We start from the raw sequence: 26769 nt of genomic DNA on the forward strand, positions 1-26769 counted from the left end.
CTGGTTCTGGATCTCTAACGAATCCTTTAACCCTCGCATGGTGTTCGTCTTTGGGACCCCTGGTCCTCTAATTAGGGGGCTTTTTTTTCAGGTCACATGGTACAAATCAGGACAAAATAATCCCCCAAAAAAACATGTTAGATATCAAATTAAACATAAAAATCAGGGCTATAATTATATACAACATCCATGTACAACCTCTAAACACAACTCAACCCATAAATAGGACCAGGGGTTAGTGGTTAAAGGGCTATACAACTATTTATTTCCTAATAGTGACAATAATGTATTTCCTCTTTAGCAACATGTTATATTTAAATAAATGGGGATTCTTTAACGCTGATTGAGAAAATACAAGTTTAGTTTGCGGGTAAGATTCCTCCACAGGGCTCCTTTTGGTCATTTCCTTCATGTATGTATTTCTTCCCTGGATGCTGCTTCAGTGAGACCTCTCTCGTCTCTTCACGCATCGCTGCACCTGAAGCGTCTCGCGGTCGCGGAGAGCTCGTTGCTAACGAGAGCCACGATCAATCACCCCGAGCACGAAAGCGATCCAGCGAACAATCAGCGGCTTAATTAATCAGATCAGTTTCATCTCTTGGCGTTCACAAACAGGGCCGGCAGGACGTCGACGCGACTCCGCCGCCGTCGTCAATTTTTTTCTGCAGCTCGTCTGATTGTGTAACAACAAACCAATAACTGATTGTAGCCCCCCTCCCCGCTCCTCCTCCTCCTCCTCCTCCTCCTCTTCTCTGCGGTTGCATAATATTAAACCATTGATCCTAATTGCATGAGAACAAAACGTTGTCAGCCAGAGAGGAGAAAAACAAAAGACAAATCTGGGAGGAGAGAGAGATAAAAGAGGATAAGAAACACGTCGAACGAGTGGAGAGACGTCTGGTGTGAATGAAAGAAAGACATGAAGTGAAGGAGAGAGACGCAAGGAGGGAAGGAAGTACATGTATGGTATGAGGGCAAAGGTCAGCCTCGCTCCATATAATCATCACGCGGTCTAATCTTTGATCTTGTTATCAGATATTAGTTTTTTCATCTGGGTCAAGTGAATAAAAAAAGGTGCGCTTGCTCGGCTGTTCAAAAAAGGGATTTTTCCAGACAATTCACCTTTTATAGTATCGGCAAAGCTCTCTTGGAACAGAGGTGATGACAACACAAAGGTGATATCCACGACTTTTGCCGGATGAAAAAATACGAAAATACAAAAAACTAATACAAAAAATGAGTGTGAGTGCGACATAATATTGGTTTTGGCAGTTGTGTCATAGCAGCAAAGTGAGATTAATAAATGTATTACAAGACTGGAAAGCTACGCTGTACTTGTTGTTGTACTTGTGGTCCACGATGTGTTTTCCATTCACGAACGTTACTTGTACAGTTTTGGTTCCACCGTCGTCACAAAACCGTCGTCAAACGCACCAATGGGTGACGTCTTGGTGAAAATGTCCACTTATAATCTTTATTCAGTCAACTTTCGTTTGGTAGATCGTCTCATAATCAACAACTTAACCGATTTGACATTTTTACTCATTTTTCAAGGACAGTAGTGTGATCCTTCAGTCCCATGCAGATAAACAAGCAAACTGTCAAACCCTTTGTCTTTCTCGTACACTGTACTGCATCAAATCCACGACACCAAACACACCACTTCTGATCCCGTCAGACTCCAACCCCCTGAAGTCCCTCAACGCTCGAGTTCAGCTTTTTGTTGTTGTCTCGCTGTGGTTTTTCAGCGGCCTACATCAAAGTTTACCTCCTGGAGAACGGGACCTGCGTGGCCAAGAAGAAGACCAAGTCGGTGAGGAAGTCTCTGGACCCGCTGTACAACCAGGCGCTGGTCTTCTCTGAGAGCCCGCAGGGGAAAGTGGTGCAGGTGAGAGACGCCGGACCGGCAAAAGACAATGAAGCTGCAGTCTGTGGCGTTTAAAAGCTAAATGCTAACATGTGCGCAATGAGAAAGCTAACAGCATGAGCTCTGCAGGTATTACGACCGTAAAGTGTGAGTTATGAGCCGATAGATTCTTCCTTTTCTTCCTAAATTTAGCAGCAGTTGCAGAGAGACATGCAAATATAACGTACGCTAGCTGTTAGCTTGCCAGCGGTGAAGGTGGCGGGAGAGGCCATGGTTCCTTGCCGGGGTTTCCTCGCCGCAATCTAGCGCCGCAACCTAGCGCCACAACCTAGCGCCACAACCTAGCGCCACAACCTAGCACCGCAACCTAGCGCCACAACCTAGCGCCACAACCTAGCGCTGCAACCTAGCGCCACAACCTAGCGCCACCACCTAGCACCGCAACCTAGCGCCGCAACCTAGCGCCGCAACCTAGCGCCGCAACGTAAACATAGCGCCACTACATTCTCTTTTTGTCTTACTATAATTACCTCCTTGTTCACTTTCTCTCTTTCCCTAATTTAATATCACTGTTCTTTGTTTATTTCTTTATTTCTACCTTCTTCTCTTCCCTGCTTCCTTTTTTATTCTTTCTCTTCAAGCCTTTTTCGCCTTTCTTTTTAGTCCATCATTGCTTAACGATTTTGATTGAATGAATAAATGTCTTCATTCACCGCCCTTTCTCATATCTTGTAACACTTTAAGGGTAGTACATATACAACACCAACATGCATATTTGTCATAGCTCGTATGTGTGTTTCCTCAGTAATGAGCAGGTGAAGGAGTGCTGTGTTTTCGGTCGAGAGGCCCGCAGCTCTGCTGTCGTTGTGTAATTAGCCGCTAAACGCCTCCCTCTTAATTATCCGCTGTCTGTGTCGCCGTCCTCCGACTTTCATCAACCTCGTTCACGCTGGATAATGAAAATCACTGAAATCAGCAGCAGTTTTTTTTCAATTTGTCACTTCCCGATTCGCCAAAAGCAAATTGCCAAACGCCGACACTCCGGGAATGTATTCAGGATCCGCAGAATGAACTCCATGACACCAACGACGGACATACAGTTTATAGAAAGTGGAGGTTTGTGTGTGTTTGTTGTAAACAGATGTGAGGTCAATGGGTTTTGAAGGTTGCCGGTTTGAACCTCTTTGTGTCACAGCCGAACGCCGTTCTGCTGCTGTCGACGCGCAATTAGTCGCTAAGCACCTCCTTTCTAATTACTGGCTGTCCGTCTTTCTCTTCTCCTCCGCTCTGCACCATCCCATCTCATTGTTCTCCCTTATCTCGTCCTCTCTGACGTCTTTCATTAGCACTGAACGACCAGCAGTCACTAGCTAGAACTGGAGAAATTCTTAAATGAATCGCCTATTGGAGGATAAATAAAGCCCCTCTTTGAGGTTTCACTTACATTACATTTAGCGCTATACACTGTAGACACAGCAACGAGGAGCAATTCGGGGTTAAGTGTCTTGCTCAAGGACGCACCGACAAGGACTAGCAGAGCTGGGGCTCGAACCGGTAACCACTGAGCCACAGTCACCCCCACTAGCATGACATTTAGTGGGCAAGTGTAACACTTGGAGATGCACCAACATGGCTCCTAGCGGTATACCCCAAAACCAACAAGAAGTCAGCCATTTTGAATTTATTGTGCCGTTTTGGCCTATTTTACAAGTGCTGCACATTAACCAACTCTTCCTCAGATTTGATCACAACAATATAATGATCATTTGCAATCACAATGTTTCAAAAGTCAGCATTTTTTGCTTTATTTTTTTTCTGTGGCGCCAAAAATAAATGGCCATTTGACAGAAAACAGGAAGTTGTAACTTCATACATACTTCAATACAATTTGCTGCAAATTTCCTAAACATAAAAAGTCCCCGTAGGAAATGTACATGCTTCATTGACTCATAGCCCCACCCCCTTCACTGAAGCTCCACCCCCTTTTATGACTCATGAACAGCCATTGTTCCCTTGATGGTGTGAGGGCCCGTTCATCGCTTTAATTAGTTGGAATGCTTTAGCATTAAATATTCAGCTATTCTGTTATTTTCAAATATATTCAGCTATATTCAACTTTTTTCAGCTATTTTAAGCTATATTCCACTATGTTTGGCTATAATCATCTATTTTTTTCAAATATTTTCACTTTAAGCTTCAACTTTTTGCATTCCAACGCATTTTTAAGCAAGAAATGCACTTTCTAGTTTAGTTCTGCTCTCTAAATGCCGCGGTGTGTTTGGTTAGGTTTGAGCTAAATGTCGCTGCGTGTCTGGATGCAAAAGATCTCAATCAGGTTGTTATTTAAACATCCACCGTTATCTTCCTCTCAAAAGGTTATTCATACACGTAACAAACCAGAGTTGCAAAATGAAGTAAATGGCACGAGACCAGAGTTTAAAACTATAAATGTCAAACTAAGAATAGGAAAAAACAATAACAGCTCTTCATAGTCACAATATTTGTCCCCGAGCGCGTGACAGCCGTTAATGTATTTTTCAGCTATTTTCTTTTTTTTTCTAAATCCACATAAATATGAGTTTCTTTTGTTTTTATCAGAGCTGGGAGAAGCAGCGAAACCCAGCGTTCATCGCTCTTATCTCTTGTTATTTATGATTCTGTCTCTTCTAACCAGGGGGGAGTTTCTGGTGACAAAACTGAGAGTCTCAGATAAAGACACGCAGAGCATTCAATCCGTATCTTCAATGCTTTATGGCTTACTTGACCAACTGCAAACTGATAAACCTTCCAGCATCATCTTCATCATATCATATTAAACTATGTGAAGAGATACATACAATTTTTTCTTCACTACAGCATGATGTATGTTCAGTAAATGATGGTCCTTTAAGAGTAAAATAAAGCAGGGGATGCTTTAGGGCGGGGCTTAATGTGATTGACAGATCGCTGCCCCGCCCAGAGGTGTATTCGGCGCCACGACTTTACTGCAAATAAAGAAACTTCACTTACAACAAACTGCATGTCAGAAATCGCCAAAAGGCTTCAAAATGTCCACCAATCAACGGATGACATCACTCACAGTGACCACGCCCCCTTTCCTGTTCACAGTCTGTGCCCCCAAAACCAAGAAGTGAACTAAAGTGCTTTTCACCATGTTGTGTAATTTTATTGGAGCGTCCAGATAAGTTAGCTGTCCCACTTTCTGGTGTTTCAGAGCTTTTGTTCTTTCTTTTCGACTCAAGTTCATCCATCGACTGAATCCACTGATTCTCACTTCAGTGCAACACGCTGGAGTTCTTCTCTCTGCTGAGGAACCCTGTGTTGTGTGTCCAGCAGCACCTGCTGTGTGTGAGGGTGTGTGTGTCTGTGAGTGCATGTATGCGTGTGCATATGTGTGTGTGTGTGTGTGTGTGTGTGTATGTGTGTGTGCGTGCATGTGTGTGTGTCTGGGTGTTTGTCTGCCTGTGTGTGTGTGTGCGAGTGTGTATGTCTGTGTGTGTGAGAGGGTGTGCCTGTGTGTGTCTTTGTATGTATGTGTGTATGTGTGAGCATGCAACTGCGTGTGTTTGTGTGCGTCTGCTTGTGTGTGTCTGCTTGTGTGTGTCTGCGTGTGTATATGTGTGTGTGATTGTGTGTTTGTGTGTATCTTTGTGTGTCTGTGTGTGTCTGTTTGTGTGTGATACACTCGCACACAGACTCACACGCACACACACAGACACTCAAACAGAGACACAGACACAGACACACACACTCGCACGCGCACACACACACACACACACACACACACACACACACACACACACACACAGACACTCGCAAATGTTCCATTACTTTTTACCACATTTTCACATCTTTAATGACTTTAAATTAAATGTCCTTGAGCAAACATTGTGTGAAATCTGTGTGTAAACAGTAAAAAGCGATAAAATGTAGTATTTAAACTAACAATGAGGATTCAAAGCATACAGTGAACCTTAAATGACACAAATGAATGAGAGACAATAGTTTGATTAAAAGAATAAACATTTATATAGATGCCTGTATGTATGCTGCTGATATTTTAAGCCTCTTTCTAGTAAAAGCATATTCATTATTTCAAACTAAATGAACGTCATGAACACATGAATATAACACATTTACACGACTTTTACTACAATTTGGAGATTGTATTTTTTTTCAAGGACTTTTCCAGGCCTTGAAACTATTTTTAAAATTTGGGTTTCATGATAATCTACACGATGTTTCCTTTAGATTTTCTTTGTATGATGTTAAATCTGTCGCTCGTGTTCGTAGCATACGTTGTGTAAAAGCTGAAAGTGCACCGAGAAAAAGTGCCAAAAAACTGCAGCAAAAATGACGAAGCAAATCTTATCCGGTTACTACTCAAATTGCCAAATACTAAACACAAAAAAAATTGTACGAATGCATAATATCTCCCTCCTTGTTCCTGCAGGTGATCGTTTGGGGCAACTACGGACGGATGGACCGCAAATCCTTCATGGGCGTGGCTCGAATCCTATTGGAGGAGCTGGACCTCAGCGCGATGGTGATTGGCTGGTACAAGCTCTTCCCTACCTCCTCCATGGTGGACCCCACGATGGCGCCGCTCATCCGCCACTCCTCCCAGATGTCCCTGGAGAGCACCATCGGGCCCTGCTGCGAGCGGTCCTAAGACTCCAGGAGGAAAATGTCTGAATCTGAAGACACATTTTAAAAAATATATATATATCTAGCCTGTAGCCCCTGCGCTCGGGGTCCGCCAGGTGGTGCGTAGGTGTTAAGTATCTCGCTCGAGGGACCTTTGACCGATCCGACCGGACGCGGGACCCGAATTATTGGGAAAGGACTTCACGACCGAGTCCGCCGTCGTTGGAAACATACTGTTCTTTCCTTTTTGGATATCGCATCAGACTCACGGGAAGCACATTTTTGTTGTTGTTGCAAACTGACCGCCCCTCAGACTCACAGGAAGAATGTTGCTCTCCTCAGATCTCTTTGATGAGGGAACAACAAACAAAACGAGAAAGAAAAAAAAAACACACTTTAATGAGGAGGCTTCAAAGGACGGCCTCGGTCTGCCGACATCGATCGCTTCCCATCGGGACCGTCGCGGAGCGCTCGACTTCTCGCCGCCTTCGACCTGATTCTCATTCCCGGGACTTGCTCGTCGTCTTTCTCCAGCGTCATCTGTCTCTCTCCACCGAGCCCAGAGCCAGACAGGGAGAGAGAGATCGCTTTGAGACATCGACCATTTTTTTTTTGTTGCAAGAGCATGAATGGATCAGCGGGACTACAGAAGACTATTACGAAATAATTATATATGTAGCTTTATAGCTATATATGTAGCTTGTTCGTTTTGACCAACCAAGACACCTTGGTTTTTTCAAAACACTGACTTGTTTTTGTTCTTTTGTGTCACACGTTCGGCCCTTAAATGTTCAGTCCGTTTGGTACCGTGTGAGTGGAGGCGTGAATGGAAAAGCCCCTTACATCCTCCGGATCTCGACTTGATCTTCGAGGATCCGGAGTACCGCTGGGTTTCTTCTACAGGCTGAAGTTAATTGCATTTACTTGAAGCGCCAGGTGTTAATTGGTCCCTGAGTTGGATTCATGTGCTTTTTCAAAGAAGAACGAGCAGGTTCCCGAGTTCCCAAAGACCCCCCCAAAAAAAGCCGGTCGAAATTTCACTCCAATCGATCGGTGACGTTCGCTGTTTTCACCGATTCAGCTTTTTTTTCGTCATCTCTCGTAGGAATCGCTTTATTAGATGACTGTTGCGTTTGCTTGGGTGGAAAACGAGCAGCCTAGGGGTTGTTTTTTTTGGAGAAAGTCATCCATGTAAGACCCCCCCATCTCACCTGGTTGTAGCAAATTGCATCCAAACAGAGATTTGTGGCTCACTCGAGCAGCCGAACGAACCATCAAATACGGTTTGAAATGTGATTATCTAACTTCAAGGACGTATTTACGTTTTAGCCAGATGAGATAAAAACATTTTTTTTTTATCAAACCCTGTCTAGGTGCATAACTCCATGTCTGATATCCGGTGCCCCCGCCAAACCTAACTGGATTGTATGCGCGAGATACGTCGCGTTAGGTCACCTTTTAGCAACCATCAAAATGGTTGAACCTCATCAGGATACGACAGCCATTGAACGGCCAGGTGTGAACGGGGTCTGCGAGGTTTCAATGGTTCAATTCCCCTCAATGTAGTTGTGAATGTCCACAGGAGGAGGAGGGGCGGATATTACAAACAAGAAAAGACAGAAGCATTGAGATAGAAGCTCGGCTCAGAACTCGCCGTTCATCCCAGTGTCATTGTAGTTAGCTCTTTAGCTAATAGTAAGTCTACAAGTAGATTTTTGAGATAGATTAAAAAAAAAAGAAAAAAGCTTTGGTTAACAATTGTCTAATAACAGTTTCTACTGTGCCAATTTCTACCAGCAAGTGTCTTCTCCTTCCTCGTCCTCGATTACGAGCGTCCCTTTCGTTCTAAATTACAGCCCTTAATCCAGCCGGCGATTAGCCGCGCTGCGACTCGGTGCGGAAGCGAGGGAGGAAGAGGAAAAAGAGAGTGGAAGGAAGCATGAAATGTACTTTTTGCATCCTCCAAAGAATCGGATCTGTCTGAACTGACGTCAGGTTTTACAGATTAACAAAAAAAAAGGTCACAAAATTAGGATGAATTTAAAAGGGAACACCATGTGCACACTGTAGGGACCTTTATAATTTATTGGAAAACAAAAGCATTTCATTTTGACCAATATGATTCCTCATGTCTTTTTACGTGTAAATATTAGTGTCTTTTTGGAGTGAGCCAAAGTTAATCTATAATAACTTAGTTGATTAACGTTAAATCTCTGAGGGAGGGAAGGGATATCCACGCTAGTTATACCGTAAGATTGTAGCATTAGCTGGTAGCATCCGCATGACTGATTAAAAACTTCTAACTAATTATCATCCTACTTGATAAGACTAAGCATGAGCTATACGCGGTGGCGGAGAAATGAAAGACAGTATTGCTGCGTTCACACCAAAACACTTGCGAATATTCACAACGCTTTTTCGCCTGATTTTACTCGCTCGACTTTATGTTGTTAATTCGCTTTTTCGATACCCCAAGTTAGCAGCACATAGCCTCACTAGCTAACCTAAAGTGACCCGGTCATGTTCCTGTAGCTACGATCACATAGCATCACTAGCTAACCTAAACTGACCCGGTCACATTCCTGTCACTACTAGCACATAGCCTCACTAGCTAACCAAAACTGGGCCGGTCACGTTCCTGTAGCTACTAGCATATTGCATCACTAGCTAACCAAAACTGGGCCGGTCACGTTCCTGTAGCTACTAGCATATTGCATCACTAGCTAACCTAAACTGACCCGGTCACATTCCTGTCACTACGATCACATAGCATCACTAGCTAACCAAAACTGGGCCGGTCACGTTCCTGTAGCTACTAGCATATTGCATCGCTAGCTAACCTAAACTGGGCCGGTCACGTTCCTGTTAAACAGTTTTAATTTCCGCTATCGACCATGAAACATTAACAACTATTTCTGCTTTATGCTTGTTGTGGAAGTCCCACAAACATAAAAACATCCAGCGCCCCGTGTCTGGGTTCATAATATTATCCGTACTCGCACACAGCTCCGACTCCTCCAGGACGAGTGTCTGAATGAAGCCGCTTCCAGCGCTCCTTCAGGCGGACCGGCAGCCATGTTGAATTCAGCTACGCTAGGACGGCGGTCACAAGAGGCGCAGCTTCTCAACGCCGATCGGCTTTCGCAACTCAGCGTCGGGCAAATATTTCAACTCTGGCGAATTCACTTTCCCGCAACAGTTTGCGTCCGTGCATTGACTTTACATAATATTTCGCAACTCTTTCGGTGTCATCGCAGCAAAAGTTGGGTTGAGACCCGGCTTAAATTGAGGGATAAAATAAATATGTAGCAGTGAGATTCAGATTCAAAACTTTATTGTTTATTTTCACAGACGATAACAACTACAAACATTTTTTTTGATTTTTACTTTAAAGCAAAATTTCAGAATACAATTTGTTTTATACTAATCAACTAATATTTTACTTAAACAACACAAATTTAGAGTGATTACACTCTTTAAAAAAAAAAAAAGTGGCCTCTGTTTTTGCCAGTAGCAGTGTTGCAGGGATATTAATACTGTATTTTATTTCCAACAAAGATACAGCTACATTCTGTAAAGCAATAATCAAAAAAAGAACATCCAGGCATTGCAGTTTTGTTTTCTCAGTTGAACCGATTCTCAGCCAGTGGCTTCATCCATTATTATCTGTGACAATTTAAGTTATCTTTTGGCATGTGTTTTGTATATGAAACCAGTACATGTTTAATGTCATAAAGCTGTGCTTGTCCAGGAGGAAACGCAGGATTCGTATGATTTAAAAAGGGACTTAACGTGCTCCTTTTTCAGGTATAAACTTTGAACACCCTTTAAAAACACCTTGAAAAATAGCTCCAAGAACCTGACCGCAGCACATTCCTGGTTAGTTTTCATCCTGATTCCCGCAGGATCGTCATGTGGTCTCTTTCAAACGTTATAATTTTATGTTTTCAAGGTTTTCACAACCTAAAAGGATTTTAATCAATGACTTGCCTGATAGTTCGTACAAAAGGGGTTTGTTTTTGAAAGATTGTAGAAGTTGTATACAAAAAATATATGTATAAAAAAGATATATATATATATATATATATATATATATATATATATATATATATATATATATATAAAATCAATTGACTCCTCCTACTGAGAGCCAAGGAATGTGTTTCTGTGTGTTCGTTTGTGCCAAATTTTAAACTTTAAATATATATTGAGGGCTGATTTCCCCATTAAGGACCAATGAAAGAGAAAAGTTTACACTCAAATGTTCTATCAGCAACTTAAAAGCAGAGAACATTCGGCTCGCAGGAAGAACTCTGAAACTGCGGCTGAAACTGAAGCATTATTGCATGAAAATTACCATAAAGACCAAGATACAAGATGTAAAAAAGCTGCAGATAAGCGCTGATTTACCGCGTTTGAACGCTTAAAAAAATAAGCTTTTCGCTAATTGTTTCAGGATGAAATATCTGCCCACATTCCCTGCAGGCTTAGGAGTAATGAATGTTTGTCTATTGAAAAATGGATTGTGTAATTTTGCTCACGGAAAAGCTCCTCGTTCACCCGTCACGAGTCTGTTTTTGTGCGTCCCGTAACGTTGAAGGCAAACGGACGAGCTCATCGAAATGTACGTTTTTCTGCATCCATGTTCTGATTGTGTCCGCCACACGGATGTTAAATATGTGCTACTATCAATTGTAATGTAAATAGAGGCCTTAAACACACCGATATACATCTCATCAGGGCTAAAGGACTAAGAATTGTCAGATAAAGTCATCAAAATGACGCAAAAAAAAAAACAACAACCTTTTACAGTGTCACCATCACTTCAAGTCATGTAAGTGTCCTCCGCTGTGTGGGAATGATCATCTTTCCGCGTGTTCGTCATGAATTTAAGCTGATATTTGTTTATTCTCCCGACAACAAACAAAAATCAAAGAACTTTTTTGCAGAGTGGGTCTTCTTAACATGTCATATTTTCTAAATTTTACAAACATTGCGGTTGTTTCAGTGTCGATGTTTTAAGGAACTATCACTAAAGTATAATAACTAAAAACAAAAGATTATTCTGGGCTTTATCTTCCAACAATTGTACTGGAGTCCCGGTGAGGTTTTTTTTGGCCCTTTTTCAGGTTGATATTCTGCAAAACCAGACCTTTTTCCATTAGTACAACTCAATTTTACAGCATCGTAAGAGGCCATTGCCCAAGATATCCAGTGACGGTTGTGTTACGTCCAGAATATTAAGCAGATCACGAGTTCAGCCGAGGACCTTTTAGATGTGAAACATGGTTTAAATGAAGGCCGACCTGTCTCTTGATTCGGACACGACGTACAACTTTGAGTCACGTTGAATTTTCAGCCGCCTTGTTCGTATTTTAATGCCCTGGAATTATTGGTACTATTATATAGATAGTTATCTAAACAACTATACAATTAACACGAGTTGAAGCCTAGACTTTTCAAAGTATGGCTTCAAAAACCAAAACACTTGTATTTCATCTGTTAAATTGGCCACTTTTGGTGTCAGCCTCAAGTGGCCATTTGAGAAACTGCAGATTTTGGCTAAAAGAGTATTTTTACCTTACTTTAAATGCAGCTTTGAACGCTGACTTTTTCAGGACAACACAAGAATACGTTGAGGTGTGTCATGGATATACAAAACAAGTGTTAAACAGCCGTAACTTTAAGCGTCTCACTAGTTTCCTTTCAGGCTACAGTAGCTGGTCGGCTTCATGCTGGTGTCAGGAGAATTGATAACACGTGTTCCAAGATGGCGTCGCCATTTTTCCCAATGTAAATGGCTCTGTCGCTGAGAAAAGTCCTGCTTTGGGTTTCCACAAGTTTGGGGTCCTAAAGCCGACCAAAACTCCCTAACTAACTACGTTTGCACGAAACTAACTCAAGTACCGTAAAAGTTGGGTTATAAGCGGCTGCTACCTCTGGTGGTTGTCCCTGCTATCTCTCCGCTGTAGCTAGCTAGCGTTGCTGCTGCTACTGCCCGCGTCCACGCTGCCCGCGTCAGGCGTCGAGCCGGGGCTTTGGTCCCGCTTCCTTCGGGGTTGTTGGGGAGCTAGCAGGGAGCTAGCAGGGAGCTAGCAGCAGCACTAGCTGGCTACAGCAAGTAGCTAGCGGGGACAACCACCAAAGGTAGTAGCGGCTTACAAGCCGAACATGGAGGAAAAGTAAATTTTCTTTTGCAGGAAATCAACCTAAAAAGTGATTCTGGGTAAAATTCCCTTTGAAGTTTATGAAACAAGAACTTCCCCCGAACTTCAATTGTCCATATATTTTTTTTGTCTTAACTTCTCTGGATTTTGCTGATTGAATACAGAAAGAGAGCACTGTTTGTGGAGGAGTGTTGAGGATGAAAGGGTCGATTGCATCTCCTCTGCTGGTGGATCCCAAAAGCAATTCATCTCCTCCGGTTTGCTTCCCAAACTATTTTCCCTCAGAGGCCTCCCTCACCTCCCAAACCTCATGCCGTCTGCTAGATCCTCTCATTGAAAACTACCACACTAAGTCCAGTGAATTCACATTAAGGTCGGGTGACCCCAGAGTTTATATTTAGGCTCCAAACCCTTAAATCTTCGAAAGAAGTCCTCCCTTTACTTCGCCCATACAAGGTGTTTTTTTATCTACAGCATTCACAGCCTTAAATCCTCGTCTCCAAACCATTCGAAGGCCTCTGAAATATGATTCATAAGAAGTTGATGTTTTGGGGTTTTCGGCGTGAGACAGTTTAACGGACCTTCTCGTGCTGTCAGGGACATGCGAGAGGGGTTAACTTTTGGGGAGCAATGCTGATGGGAAATCAATCTTTTCGTCAGTGAAATCAATTCATCCTGGTAAGGTTCTCCAAGCGTACTGTATTATTCTTCACCCCCCCCCCCCCGCCCCGCCCCTCCTCCCGAGTAGCTTCATAATGAAACTGACAACTCACTGATTCAAGTGTATCATTAATTTTTTAGTTTCTTTAGTTTTCAATACTCGTCAACGTCAACCGAATATTAGCATAAACTAATCTTAGCATAACTACATTTTAGCATAAACTAATCTTAGCATAAGCTAATTTTAACATCAGCTAATGTTAGCATCAGCTAATATTAGCATAAACTAATCTTAGCATCGGCTGTAGCGTCTTAGCATCAGCTGTAACGTTCAAAGTAAATCTTAGTATTAGCTAATATTCTCATAAACTAATTTTGGCATCAGCTAATATTAGTATAAACTAATATCAGTTTATGATAATCTTAGCAGCAGCTAAGATTATCATAAACTAAGTTTAGCATCAGCTAATATTATCATAAGATAATATTAGCATAAGATAATCTTAGCATGAACTAATTTTGGTATCAGCTACTATTATCATAAACTAATCTTACCATAAAATATTCCTAGCATAAACTAATATTAGCATAAGCTAATCTTAGCATGAACTAATTTTAGTTTAAACTAATTTTAGCATCAGCTAATATTATCACTAGATAATATTAGCATAAGATAATATTAGCATAAACTAATATTAGCATAAGCTAATCTTAGCGCGGTTAAGCTTCTCGTGCGTTACGACCTTGAGGACCTGAACGTTATCAGAAAAGAGACAACGACGCGTTGACTTTTAGTTTTCATTCACCGCACTGTCATTTTAAAACACGAGCATATTTGCAGATCATTTGGCAAACTGTTATATTGTTGAGTAAATGCACAATTTGGTGTATTGTTATTCTATTCCAGCTGTCAATAAAATAGTTTAACTCCATTGTTTGATTTTTTTGTGTGTGTTTTGTGTGTAACTCGTTGTCCATGCAGACGGTTCAAAGTCACAATTCATCAGCAGCGCAAACAGCTGTTAGACACGTTAAACGTGATTAAATCATTTAAATCAGCTCTAATAAACACACAGCTGAACTTTTCTGAACCTCGATAACATGCAAACTTCTTGTTGCAGCAGAAACAAAACACACACACACACACACACACACACACACGAGGAGGTAAAAACACAACAATCAGAAAGATGGAGGAGCAGGATGAGAGAGAAGCAGAAGAGATTCACTGTGTGACGGCAGCGTCGTTCATTTCCTCTAACGCTCGCTACATTTTTCTCTCATAGTATCTGTTCTGTTTAATCTTTCTCCCCCCTCACTCTCTCTTTCTCTTTCTCTCTCTCACCCTCTCTTCCTCTCCCCCTTTCTCTCTTTCTCCCCTCTCTCTCCATATCTCCTCTCTCTCTCTCCCTCTCTCCCCCCTCTTTCTCTCTCTCTCTCTCTCTCTCTCTCTCTCTCTCTCTCTCTCTCTCTCTCTCTCTCTCTCCTTCTCTCTCTTTCTCCATCTCTCTATATCTCTCTCTATCTCTCTCTCCTCTCTCTCCCCCTTTCTCTCTGGCAGACGTCCAAACTCCCTGGCGACCAAACTGATCAGCTTATATTATCTCTCTCTCTCTCTCTCTCTCTCTCTCTCTCTCTCTCTCTCTCTCTCTCTCTCATATTCACACACACACACACACACACTCAAATCAATTGCGTGACAGCACGGCAGGTCATACTAGGCAGACACACACACACGCACACACACTGAGGCATGACTTGCATGCACATGCGCAGACTGACGGATAGAGAAGACACACACACACACACACACACACATGGCAGCGTGACTTGCATGCACGAAGGCGGAGACAAAGTCAGGCGCTGAAATAAAATTGGTGGAACCAGCGGGAGCCTCACATGCTGCAACATGTAAATTGGGACATAAATCATTTTCTCCACGGGGGAAATTACAACGTTCATGAACGCAGCGCTGCGGCTCAGAGACACAGAGGCTTGTGGGAGCGCCGCCTCTAGCGCCCCCTGCTGCACGACCGCTGCATGACGACTGCATGACGGCTGCATGACGACTGCATGACGGCTGCATGACAACTGCATGACGACTGCATGACGGCTGCATGACGACTGCATGACGGCTGCATGACGACTGCATGACGGCTGCATGACAACTGCATGACGACTGCATGACGGCTGCATGACGACTGCATGACGGCTGCATGACGGCTGCATGACGGTCAGACGGCTGCATGACGACTGCATGACGGCTGCATGACGGCTGCATGACGGCTGCATGACGACTGCATGACGGCTGCATGACTGCTGCATGATGGCTGCATGACGGCTGAATGACGGCTGCATGACGGCTGCATGATGGCTGCATGACGGCTGCATGACGGCTGCATGACGGCTGCATGATGGCTGCATGACGGCTGCATGATGGCTGCATGACGGCTGCATGACGGCTGCATGACGGACAGGGAGAAAGAGAGGGCGGGACTTTAAGCTCCAGATGTCTCTACTGCCATCATCCACAGCTTCTGATTGGCTGCTGGCTCTTCTTACACACTTCTTCATCTTTTCCTCCTCTCTTCTTACCCACTTCCTCCTCCTTTCCTCCTCTCTTCTTACCCACTTCCTTCTTCTTTCCTCCTCTGCCTCCCCTCTTTTCTCCTACTTCTATATTTCAGGATTTCTTTTTGTGGGGAATTAACTATATCCAAACTATATTATTATTATTATTAGTAGTAGTAGTAGTAGTAGTAGTAGTAGTAGTAGTAGTATTAGTATTATATACATATTTTGTTAAAAATATTGTTTTAAAATATATAAAAGTATTAAAATATATATAATTACATTATGTAATATATTCATTTTACATACATACATTTTTTAATGTATATATATATATATATATATATATATATATATATATATATATATATATATATATATATATATAACACTAAGGTAAATGTAGACAGGTGTATATAATAATATTATTATTTTTATTATTATATACATATTTTGTTAAAAATATTGTTTTAAAATATATAAAAGTATTAAAATATATATAATTACATTATGTAATATATTCATTTTACATATATACATTTTTTAATGTATATACATGTGTACATTATATACATTAATATATAAATATAATATATAATGTACATGTATGTACATTATGTACATACATTTTTATGTATATACATTTTTAATGTATATACATGTGTGTATGTACATATATATATATATAAATATATATATATATATATATATATATATATATATAATTTTGCCTTATAATTAAAATAGGAGGTTAGCATCTTAAAAGAAAGTGGGTCACAAACGAGTAACACAAAATATTTTTTTAAACAAAACTCAAATGCATGAAAAAGACATTTAGTGAAAGATACTGCCGTTGCTTCATACTGCAGCTGTGATCGGGCCTCCGTCGCCTCCTCCGAGGGGCCTCCCGGCGGCGGAGTCCCTCGGTAGCGTCGGTGGGAGTCGAAGAGCAAGAAAAAAAAGAGGGTAAAAGATCTCGGCGGTTTGCTAACGGTGTGTGTGTGTCTGCCAGCGGCGGAGTCCACCAGGGCTTAAGACGTCTCACTGCAGTATCAGCCAGCGCTTAAGGGCTCCGGCGGGAACTTCTGGAGACTTCTTCAGCGCGAACGGCCCACAATTCATTGCGGCGGTGTCATCGTACAAATGAGGACACGAGGGGAAAGCATCCAAGAAACGCACGTTAGCATATCAAGCCCACCAGAACGAAATATACTGATGAAAACACAACTGTTTCAGATTATTTCAGGGTTAATCGTTTTTAAGGACATGCTAAAGCTAACATGTTTCACTTCTTCTGTTCCTCTGACGTTACAGTTTCCTCTGTTTGTAAAAGGCTGACTTGTGATTATTGGCACTACTGAAGTTGTGCCAAAGTGAAAAAATTGTTTTTATAAAAAATATGTTATGTGATGAGCTAGAAAGATATTTAATTTATTATAATTTATACGTTATTGATGGGGGGAAAAGACACTAAAGTTGAAAAACTACTCTGGCTGCTTCGTCCCGCATCTGGGTCTTAATAATTATTAAATATACTTAACTTCACTTAATCAAAGCCAAACTACTCACAGATACTCTCAACATATAGAGCTATGTTATGCATTAAATTCAAATACAGCAAATATAGTTACAATAAGAAAATACAACTTTTAATTATTAGATTTTGCAAGATATATATATGTTTTCCTTTTCTGTGATCATAAACCAATATACCAGTAACACATAAAGGGGGTTTTCTGTATATTATATATATTTAAATAATTCAAATAGGCCTTGTAGTTGAGGAGATCATCAGTATTTAATACGGGTATAATCATTCAGATTTTCAGAAAACATGGTTTAATGCTGTGAGGTTAAGGGTTAAAAAAGAAAAAGAAACCAGGATATCAGCATTTAAATCTGGGTCTTTATTGACTTCCATGTATCTCGTCTAAACACTCTGACTCACAGCAAACGTGACACACTTTCACAGTCTCAGTACTCAAAAGGTTTTTATCTGACTCGCGTATTTATTTACATTTATGGCCAACGGTCCTCGTGGCTCAGTTGTTCTTCTGTAAGAAGACTCAGGCTTTCAAGAAAGACAACGTTCAACATGTTAAACGTTTCTAAGTTTCATTTAATTAACACAAACAGTTAAGTCTCCTAAACGTTGAATTTAGGTCAAAACACATTTCACTATACAATCATTTTGTCTCAAAACTGCTAGAGGCGGGAATATTTCAGGCTCGGTGACGTATTTTAGAAGATTTTGTTTATGGATTTACATTCAAATGTAAGCTGTGAAAATAGCCATGTTTTTTTTAAACATTTTTATGGATCATTTTTGGGGGCGTGGCTTTAAAAGAAAGGCCTCCAAGAGCCCCACTTAGCGACTTTTGGATTAGTGTTGCGCTAACGCTGCTAGCTACTTTCATTGATCAGTCGTTGGCAACATTGAGTTAAATTTTTAAGATAAAAATCTTTTAATTCAAGCTTACTTTTGTTGGTTTGTACAACTAAACTCAAGCTTCTTGTTATTAAATAATTTATCTTCTGCAAAAACAGCATGTCAACCATTTTTTGGGTAGAAAACAGTTCATAGATTTTTTTTTCCTGTACAACCACCTGGTTTTCTAAAATTATTCCAGGAAATGGTGTTTTTTTCCCCAATTTGTTGGATGTAAACATAAAAGTTTAATAATAATATTTAAAAAAAACTTAAATGGTAACTGAGCTTTTATTGATTTTGAACCCTCTGTTTCTGCCGTAATGTAAAGTTTAGCACACTTTTAATTTAATTGTGATTCGTCTGTGTCTGTATTCATATTTGACGGTGTCTTGCTCAAGGGCGCTTCAACATGTAAACTATGAGGAGACCGGGGGGATCGAACCGGCTACTTTGTGGTTTCAGGAACGACCTCTCCGTCTGAAACGCTCTCTTTAAGACCATATCTGCTTCTTCAAAATATTCCTCCATTGTTCTTGTGCAAAAGATGTAGCGTCGCCCGAATAGCGTCATCATTCTGGAGCGAGCCGACGGGGCGTGTGTCCTCAAATGTCCTCAGTCCCTCAAAGTGATGATGACGTCATCGTCCTGTCCCTTCCACAGCATCTCCCCCTCGAAGTCCAGCATCTTGTGCTTGCGGCAGCGCAGCGCGATGCCCACCACCTTGTCCGAGATCTTCACGTAGCGGTCGAAGAGGCGGCCGAAGGAGATGACGGTCCTCCCCTGCTTGTCCTTGATGCCCATGTCCCGGATGATCCACACCATCTCCTCCATCTCCCTGTGGACGTGCCGCTGGGCCCGGTCGCCCCGCTCCGCCGTCTTGGAGCCGTCCTTGGGCCGACCGTAGCCGTCGTCGCCCTTGCGGAGCCGCTGGGCCATGGCGAACTCGTGGTCGAAGTCCTCGCTGAAGGGGTTGAGCCTCTGGCCCGCCATGTGCTGCTCGGACCACTGCTGCCAGCGCCGCTTCACGTCGCTGCCGGTGGAGATCTTGACCTGGAAGGGACAAGACGGAGAACGTCAGGGTTTAGAGAGCGTCGCAGTTTCAAACGGACCGCTGGCGGAAACGAGGTTCTTCATGGAAGGGGCACCCCGATGATTTTACAAATCAATGATAACTTCACTTAAAAGCAAAAGATATTGGAGCACTCGTCTTCTTATGCGGTGTTCACACCACGCTGCAAAAAAATGGTTTTTCGCAACAATTCTTTCCTGCTGGATTTAGCGACTTTCGGGTTAGTGTTGAGCTAACGCGGCTAGCCACTTTCATTGACCAGCCGCATTTACAAACGAACCGCTCGTGGAAATGAGGTTCTTCATTAAAAGGGACTTCGATGATTTAACAAATCGATGACGACTACAACAATATTTATTATAGCGCTCATCTTCTGCTGCGGCGGTCACACGGCGTTGTGACAACTTCACTTTTCCGAAATAAATCCATTTTTCTTAACGTTTTTTTGCCTCATTTGCATTGCCCGACTGAAAATCACTTGCGTCTGTGCATTGATTTACATGCAACCTACCACTGGTGTGAACGCAGCATGAAGCTCTCTGTAGTCCCAGAAAAAAAGCTTTTCTATTGAATGGTGTTGAGGAGAGTCAAAAACCCGATAAAAAGAAAGCATGCCCAAGTTCTTTGATCCAGAAATGCTTTGTTTAGCAGTGCTTTTATGAAAAATAGCCGCTTATTGTGTTATTTACACAGTGACTTATATGTTTTGAAGGGCCCTCAAATGGCTACAAAACAGTGTTTGATGCGGCGCAGAAAGTTTCTGAACGTTTTATGGGCATTTTGTAACCTTTGATCAACCGCTTTAATTCGTGCTTTCTCAGTCCTTTCGTTTTGTGGCGCTCCGCTCTCCCTCAAAGCCATTTGATGAATCTTTTTGGGACGATGGAGAGCCGAGGGAGGTACAGTACAGTATACACAATTAATATTGTTTTCAGGCGACCTATAACTTAAACAGGAAAGTACCCCTGATGACGTCATCGGGAGGTTATCTCGGCTTGGGCCAATCAGTTGCATTTTGGAGCTTTTGGAGCTTGACCCATACTCGGACTTTTGTGATATAATTATTTTGCTGACTTTACACTAATGTATGTATCGTCAAATGTTATTTGGACTACATTTCCCTGGTGTTTTCAGTCTTTCAGAGCCACAGCGACCCCACCCCTTTGGCTATATATTAAGGTTGATTAACGACCCTCAGTCTTTAAATACACTCCCCTCTGGTTGCTGTAATTGATCCCCATCTTGTCCTTTTGGAAAAGCACCTCACACACTTAACGGAAATACTGTTTTTGTCCGCTCAGATGAACCGGCATCATATTTTACAACCTTGAGCATCAAGAAAAAGCAGCTTTTTTAAGTAGACGTCGTCTCAAAGTCGTCCACTTCTAATGTACAGGAGGTATAAATACTCCTTGGTATGAGAAGTCATGGAGAAGTTGAACATTTAGAACCAAAACCTTCAATTGCTTAAGTAAAAATATGTATTCATTATTATTCAAATGTTTAAATAGTACACTTTGTTACTTTTGTAAAATGTATATTGTATTGAAAGTCAATATTTAAGCAATAAGGTACGAGAAGGCCGGACTGTATCGTCAATAATGTACTGTTCAAGAGTGTCCTGAGGCAAAGTTGTCGGTCGTAACTGTCAAGCTAACGGTCACATGAAATCTACCCATTATTTTGAGTGTGCACTGATATGTAACACTAAGGTAAATGTAGACAGGTGTATAGTGCATTATGGCCCAATAAAGAACGCCTCACTCTCAACCAATCAGAATGCTTGATTTCAAGTCCCTCCCCTTTCCGGTGGACCCGCATGGGAGCTCGTTGTGTTGACCTTTAACCCACTTCATGCTCATTAATAACTGTTTTGTTTGAGTCTCAGGTATTGTTGAGTCCATGTAGACCAAACTAAGAGCGATTGTTGACATGTTGCCTCTCACCAACATGTCACAAAGTGCCAGTAAATGTACATCCCATGGACCTGTAGCCATTTAATCAGATCTCCTTCCACTCCTTCTCATATCTCTTGAAGGTTTCTCATCCGTAGAACTGCCTCTCTTGTCCGTGGCCCTTCACCTCGTGTTCAAAGGTCACGTTGCAGCGCACGGCTAGATTTATTGACCTGTATTCCATTGCGCGGCAGTGCCAGCTTCAGTTTTTACGAGTTGGCCTCGCACTCCCGTGACCCCGATCCCAACCGGCTCCTTCAGCTTTTTATAGGAGACGCTGTTGTGTGGGAGTTGTGCAACTGTTGCACTTCAGGTGACATCAAAGGGAGCGCCGCTTCAGCTTGCTCATACGCGCCGTGTGACATTTATGCTCTTCATTTTTTTTGTGTTTGGATTCAAGAGGATAATTTTGAATGTAGTTGCAGAGAAAGCAGTCTTCTGCAAGTCACATAGGTGGCTATGATGGATATAATTTGATTTAACTAGGTTCCATCTCTTTCATAATAGAAGAAGCTGAAAGCAAACCATTGACGCATCGTCTTCTAAAGCTGCGTTAGCCAAAACTATTTTATGAATCTAGCAGCCATGGAACGATACGATCGTCCGTTTGGACGTCGTGTTCCTGGCTAAATTATATTTGTCCAACATTCACTCTTTGTTTTTAGTGACATCATTTTCCACTGTTGCTAATTCGGTTACCGGGAAGGAACATTTGGTTTATTTTAAGGTGTTTAACTGAAAACCGCCGTCTCCTGTTGCTGGTCGAGATAAAAGAGGCTTGAAAAGGTCCGTAAAGCCGAAAAGTTATAAGTCACACCTTTTGAAAACGGTCATTTCAGCCATTGTGAATGTATAAGAAGTGGACGTAGTCCTTTGTCAACGCCGCCATCTTGTTTTTTCCGCAACCAATGAATGGAAGTTAGCTTTTTTGCAAAGCGGACGACACTTCCGCGTCGGTTTGAATTCACACTACGGCGGTAACTTGATATCGGCGTGTTTCTTAATCCTCGAGGTGAACCGCTCTACCTTGGGCCTGCCGGTCAGTTTGGCCGTCTTCACGTCTCCCTGCTCAGTCTTCGGCTCGCCGCCGCCACCGCCGCCGGCCTCCTCCCCCGGGCCGCTGTCCTCGTTGGCGCCGCCGCCGCTCCTCGACCCCAGCTTCTTCTCCTGGAGCGAAAGCTTCCGGTCTTGGACGACTCCTCCTCCTCCTCCCTCCGCGCTCTGCAGCGCCCTCAGCTGGCGGCGCCGCGTCGGCGACTCGTTGCCCAAAAAGGACTTGCCCTCCGCGGGACCCGACTCCATCTTGCCCCGGATGACGTTGACAACGTCGCCGCCGCCGCCGCACTCGCTGAGTTTCGGCTGCACGGTCTTGCTCACCGACCCCGTCCGGATCTTGCCGGCGGCGGCGGCGGCGTCAACGCCGGCGTCCACCGAGATCACGCGCGGCGTGACGGTGAGTTTGACCTCGCGGTGGCGCTCCTTCTCGTCCACCTCCTCGACGGACGTCGGCATCCAGCCGCTCGGGATGGAGTCCTGCTTGTCCGAGTGCTCGGTGGCCCAACCCTGCCAGCTCTTGGCCAAGTTGGCCACCATGACGGCGCATTTGATCTTCCGCGCCGCACGTTTGAACGCCTGCGGCTCCTGAGGGGAAACCGTGGTGGTGCCGCCGCTACTCATGGTGGCAGTTTACCAGAAGGACTTAGTTTTTCGGTGGGGGGAAAAAGTACGGTTTCTAGTCCATAAAAAAGTCTTTGAATCTTCCCCCCAAAAAGGTTGTGTCTTGGTAAAAACGAAACACTTCTAGATTAAAATAGATCGGTTTTTTTCAAAGTCAAAATAAACTTTCCAGGTGACTCGGCCTTTATATCCGTTGTGGATCTGTGGAAAAAACAAACATCCGCAGCCTTCCAGGAGCGTCAGTCGGTCAGTGTGTGAGCGGCCGGTGTGAAGAGCGCGAGGTCTTTGGCTCTAATCCCCCGATGAAGCCCCTCTGGCTCCACACCGACCTTTAAATAGGGAACGGGGGGTCGCGGAGGAAGCGATGTCGCACGGCGTCCACGTGAGACCGGAGAGCGGAGTCCAGTGACAACATTCCTGTTGCTGGCACACACACACACACACACACACACACACACACATACACACACACACACACACACACACACACACACACACACACCCTCACACAGTGACTGAGGAGTGGAATTTCTCCCAGTGGGATCCAGGGAACAGGTGCCCAATGTTTTTAGCGACTCAGAGGTTCCTGTCCTCACACACACACACACACACACACACACACACACACACACACACACACACACACACACACACTGAAACATAAATGGGCCTTTGCTTTGAGTGTGTGTCTGTGAGTGTGTGTCTGTGTGCGTGTGTGTGTCTGTGTTTGTGTATGTCTGTGTGTGTGTGTCTGTGTGCGTGTTTCTGTGTGTGTCTGTCTGTGAGTGCGCGTGTGTCTGTGTGTGTGTGTGTGTGTGTGTGTGTGCTCATTGTGTATAAATAGGGATGATTTCATTCGAATGCACAACTTTCCTTTATCGCATGCTTTCATCACTTTGTGACTGTGAGAGTGAAATCCTAAATGTGACACAGAATCTGAAGTGTGTCTGTCTGCATGTGTGTGTGTGTGTGTCTGCATGTGTGTGTCTATGTGTAAGTGTACATGAGTAACTGGGCCTATTCCAGTCTCTGTGTGTATGTGTGAATATGTCAGTGTGAAATTCTGGATGATGACTCACAAACTGTCTGTCGGGTTCTGCCAGTGTCTGGTGAACTGAACACTTTACCGGCCAAAAAATCATTTATCTTTATTATACATCCCTGTTTTAAACATCGTATTAGCAATTATGTCATAATAAGCGTCCTGTGCGTTGTCCGGATTGCGGTTTGAAGAATCTTTAGTAAAAACGACCTAGAGCTCAAAATAAAAGGATGTTAGCTTCTTCGCTAACGCTACGCGGCACCATGACTCATGGAAGTGGCGTCAAACTCTAAATAAATAGTCAGCATCAGATGTTCGAGTCTGATAAACTTCCTGCTTCTGTATGTTCATCTAAAATTAGTCTTTTTTAATTCAGCAATGAACACAGAACCTAATGAAGCCGTTTAATTTAATCTCCAGTTTATAATCCCCGGAGGTTTATTCTCACACGGCCTGTTACGCAATACGTAAATTATGATATGAGTTTCTTTTTTTGTATATATTATGAATAAATAGGTTACTTTATATATATATATATATATATATATATATATATATATATATATATATATATATATATATATATATATATATAAGATTATATATATAAGATTGATATTAAATTGATATAAGGAGGACAGAGAGTTAATAATCAAAGGTTTGTATCTGAAGCCCAACGAGTCGTCTGAGTGTCCATGGACCAAAATAACCAGCTGGTCGAAGCCAAGTGGTTCATCAGCTCAGGTTTCTGGCATATATATATATATATATATATATATATATATATATATATATATATATATATATATATATAGTGCTGGGCAAAATTATTGTATTACAGGCTTTTATTTTATTTCAAAGTAATGCTGTCAGAACTATATAAGAGGCACTCTGGAGCAACAGGAAGTTAAAATACATATATATGCTATGAAGAAAAAACATGCTGTTAACACATGATGACATCATTGACGGAGTTACTAGATCCTGCGTTGACGCATTTATAACGCTTTTATGACGTAGCGTTAAAAATGCATTAAAAATGCATTAAAAATGCGTTAAAAATACCAATAAAACGTGTTTTAAATGCATTATGCTGCGTTAAACCGTTCAAAGCGCGTTTATAGTGTGTTTATAGCTTCATATAATTATATAATTATATATATATATATTTATATACGTGCTTTAAGTTCCCCTCCATATGCCAGCAGCAGCTCGCTCACCAGTAGACGCGACTCGGCACCTGAAGGCTTCGAGGAGGAAAAGTGTTTCACACGAGACTCGATCAGAGTGAAGCTTCATACGCGTCTGAGCTGCGTGAGTCACCGGCTGGTTCATATTGTCGGAAGAAAAACTCTTTGCAGTTTTTTATTCACCTGCAGCGAAGAGCTGGTTGTGATGCACGGGGAGCCGGTGTGGAGCTTCAGGGCTCTTCAGGAAGCTTCAGGCCCCCAAAAAAATGTGTTTTCAGTGTTTTAAAGTTTGAGTTTATGAACGTAAATATAGATGAAGACGATGCAAGAGATCACGTCATCCCCAAACTAAAGAGGGTGTATCTCTGCGACCACGAGGTCTGTTTGAATCATGCAGGTGTTATAATAAAAACAGATGAAGCATAGACTTCTATACAACCAGAGGAGTTGCCCCCTGGTGGTCAGAAGAGAGAATGCAGCTTTAAGACGTGAAGCGTAGACTTCTATACAACCAGAGGAGTCGCCCCTGATTGTCAGTCGGGAGAGAGAATGCAGGTTCAACACATGAAGCATAGACTTCTATACAACCAAAGGAGTCGCCCCCTGGTGGTCAGCAAAGAGAATGCATCTTTAACACATGAAGCATAGACTTCTATACAACCAGAGGAGTCGCCCCCTGGGCGTCAGGAGAGAGAATGCAGCTTCAACACATGAAGCATAGACTTCTATACAACCAGAGGAGACCTAAAGAGGTCGATTTTTTCTAACACAGTTGTTAATTTCTTCTACTGAGAGTTTTACTTCCAGCAGCGGTTTCTTCCACATCTGCTCCTCAGGCCTTGCAGCTGCTGGCAGCTTCTCCTTGTTGTTGTTTTGATATAAGCATCTTTTTCTATTTTAAACTCATTGTCTGCGGTAAATAACGAGGACATTTATAGGACAAAAACTCAAACATGAATGCTGTGTCCGTATGAATATATATTTTTCTGGCTGTGTGTGAGAAAGAAGAAAGAAGTGAGGAAAATAATTAAAGGAAATATAATTTCATATTTTCATGATTCTAATATTGGATCTAAAAATAAAACTGAAAAGTGAACACTTCAAATAATAATGAAACACCGGCGAGCCAGAAGTGAGATCTCATTGGTCGGTTCCCGAGTGCCGGTGTGTTGGCAGAGGGAGAAACACACTCTGAACCGCACAGCCTGTTTGACACTCACACACACACACACACACACACACACACACACACACACACACACACACACACACACACACACACGTCTGTATTTCTGTGCTGGTGAGGACCCTTGACACTGGACAGTGTTTCCACAGAGCTGGAGGAGGAGAGCTTGTTATCCAGACTAATTAATGCATCGTGGTGTCAGCTTCTTCTTCTTGGCACGATGGAAACTAATGGACATCAGCAGAGTGGAGCAACGGCCCCGTGAGCACATGAATTCATCACCGAGCTTCAACCAGGAATAGAGAGC

The 26769-nt window shown here is 42.6% G+C and overlaps 2 protein-coding genes across 2 annotated transcripts in view; one reads left to right on the forward strand and one right to left on the reverse strand.

Annotated features, from left to right (window-relative positions):
* rims4 (regulating synaptic membrane exocytosis 4) overlaps positions 1 to 10572 on the forward strand; it is a 39672-nt gene extending 29100 nt beyond the window's left edge. The window contains exons 5-6 of the mRNA XM_068594712.1: positions 1749 to 1888; positions 6321 to 10572. Coding sequence (XP_068450813.1) covers positions 1749 to 1888; positions 6321 to 6539 — 359 coding nt within the window. The 3' untranslated portion in view covers positions 6540 to 10572. The remainder of the gene's footprint in view (positions 1 to 1748; positions 1889 to 6320) is intronic.
* Positions 10573 to 18008: 7436 nt separating this feature from the next.
* Positions 18009 to 23353, reverse strand: abraa (actin binding Rho activating protein a). Its single transcript, XM_068594553.1, has 2 exons — positions 22394 to 23353; positions 18009 to 19393 (listed from the first exon to the last, which is right to left on the reverse strand). Exons 1-2 carry the CDS (start codon positions 23042 to 23044, stop codon positions 18956 to 18958), a joined length of 1089 nt encoding a protein of 362 aa, XP_068450654.1. The 5' UTR covers positions 23045 to 23353; the 3' UTR covers positions 18009 to 18955.
* Positions 23354 to 26769: the final 3416 nt, after the last annotated feature.

This window comes from Clinocottus analis, unplaced genomic scaffold, assembly GCF_023055335.1.
Source record: "Clinocottus analis isolate CAN_PGR_092001 unplaced genomic scaffold, fCliAna1.0.p SCAF_3, whole genome shotgun sequence".
Taxonomy (NCBI): Eukaryota; Metazoa; Chordata; class Actinopteri; order Perciformes; family Cottidae; genus Clinocottus; species Clinocottus analis.

Excerpts from the sequence above, each read along its gene's own strand:
- abraa (XM_068594553.1), bottom strand. The coding sequence starts at position 23,044 with ATGAGTAGCGGCGGCACCACCACGGTTTCCCCTCAGGAGCCGCAGGCG. Across the intron at positions 19,394-22,393 it reads AACTGACCGGCAGGCCCAAG|GTCAAGATCTCCACCGGCAG; the intron begins GTAGAGCGGTTC and ends TGTCCCTTCCAG.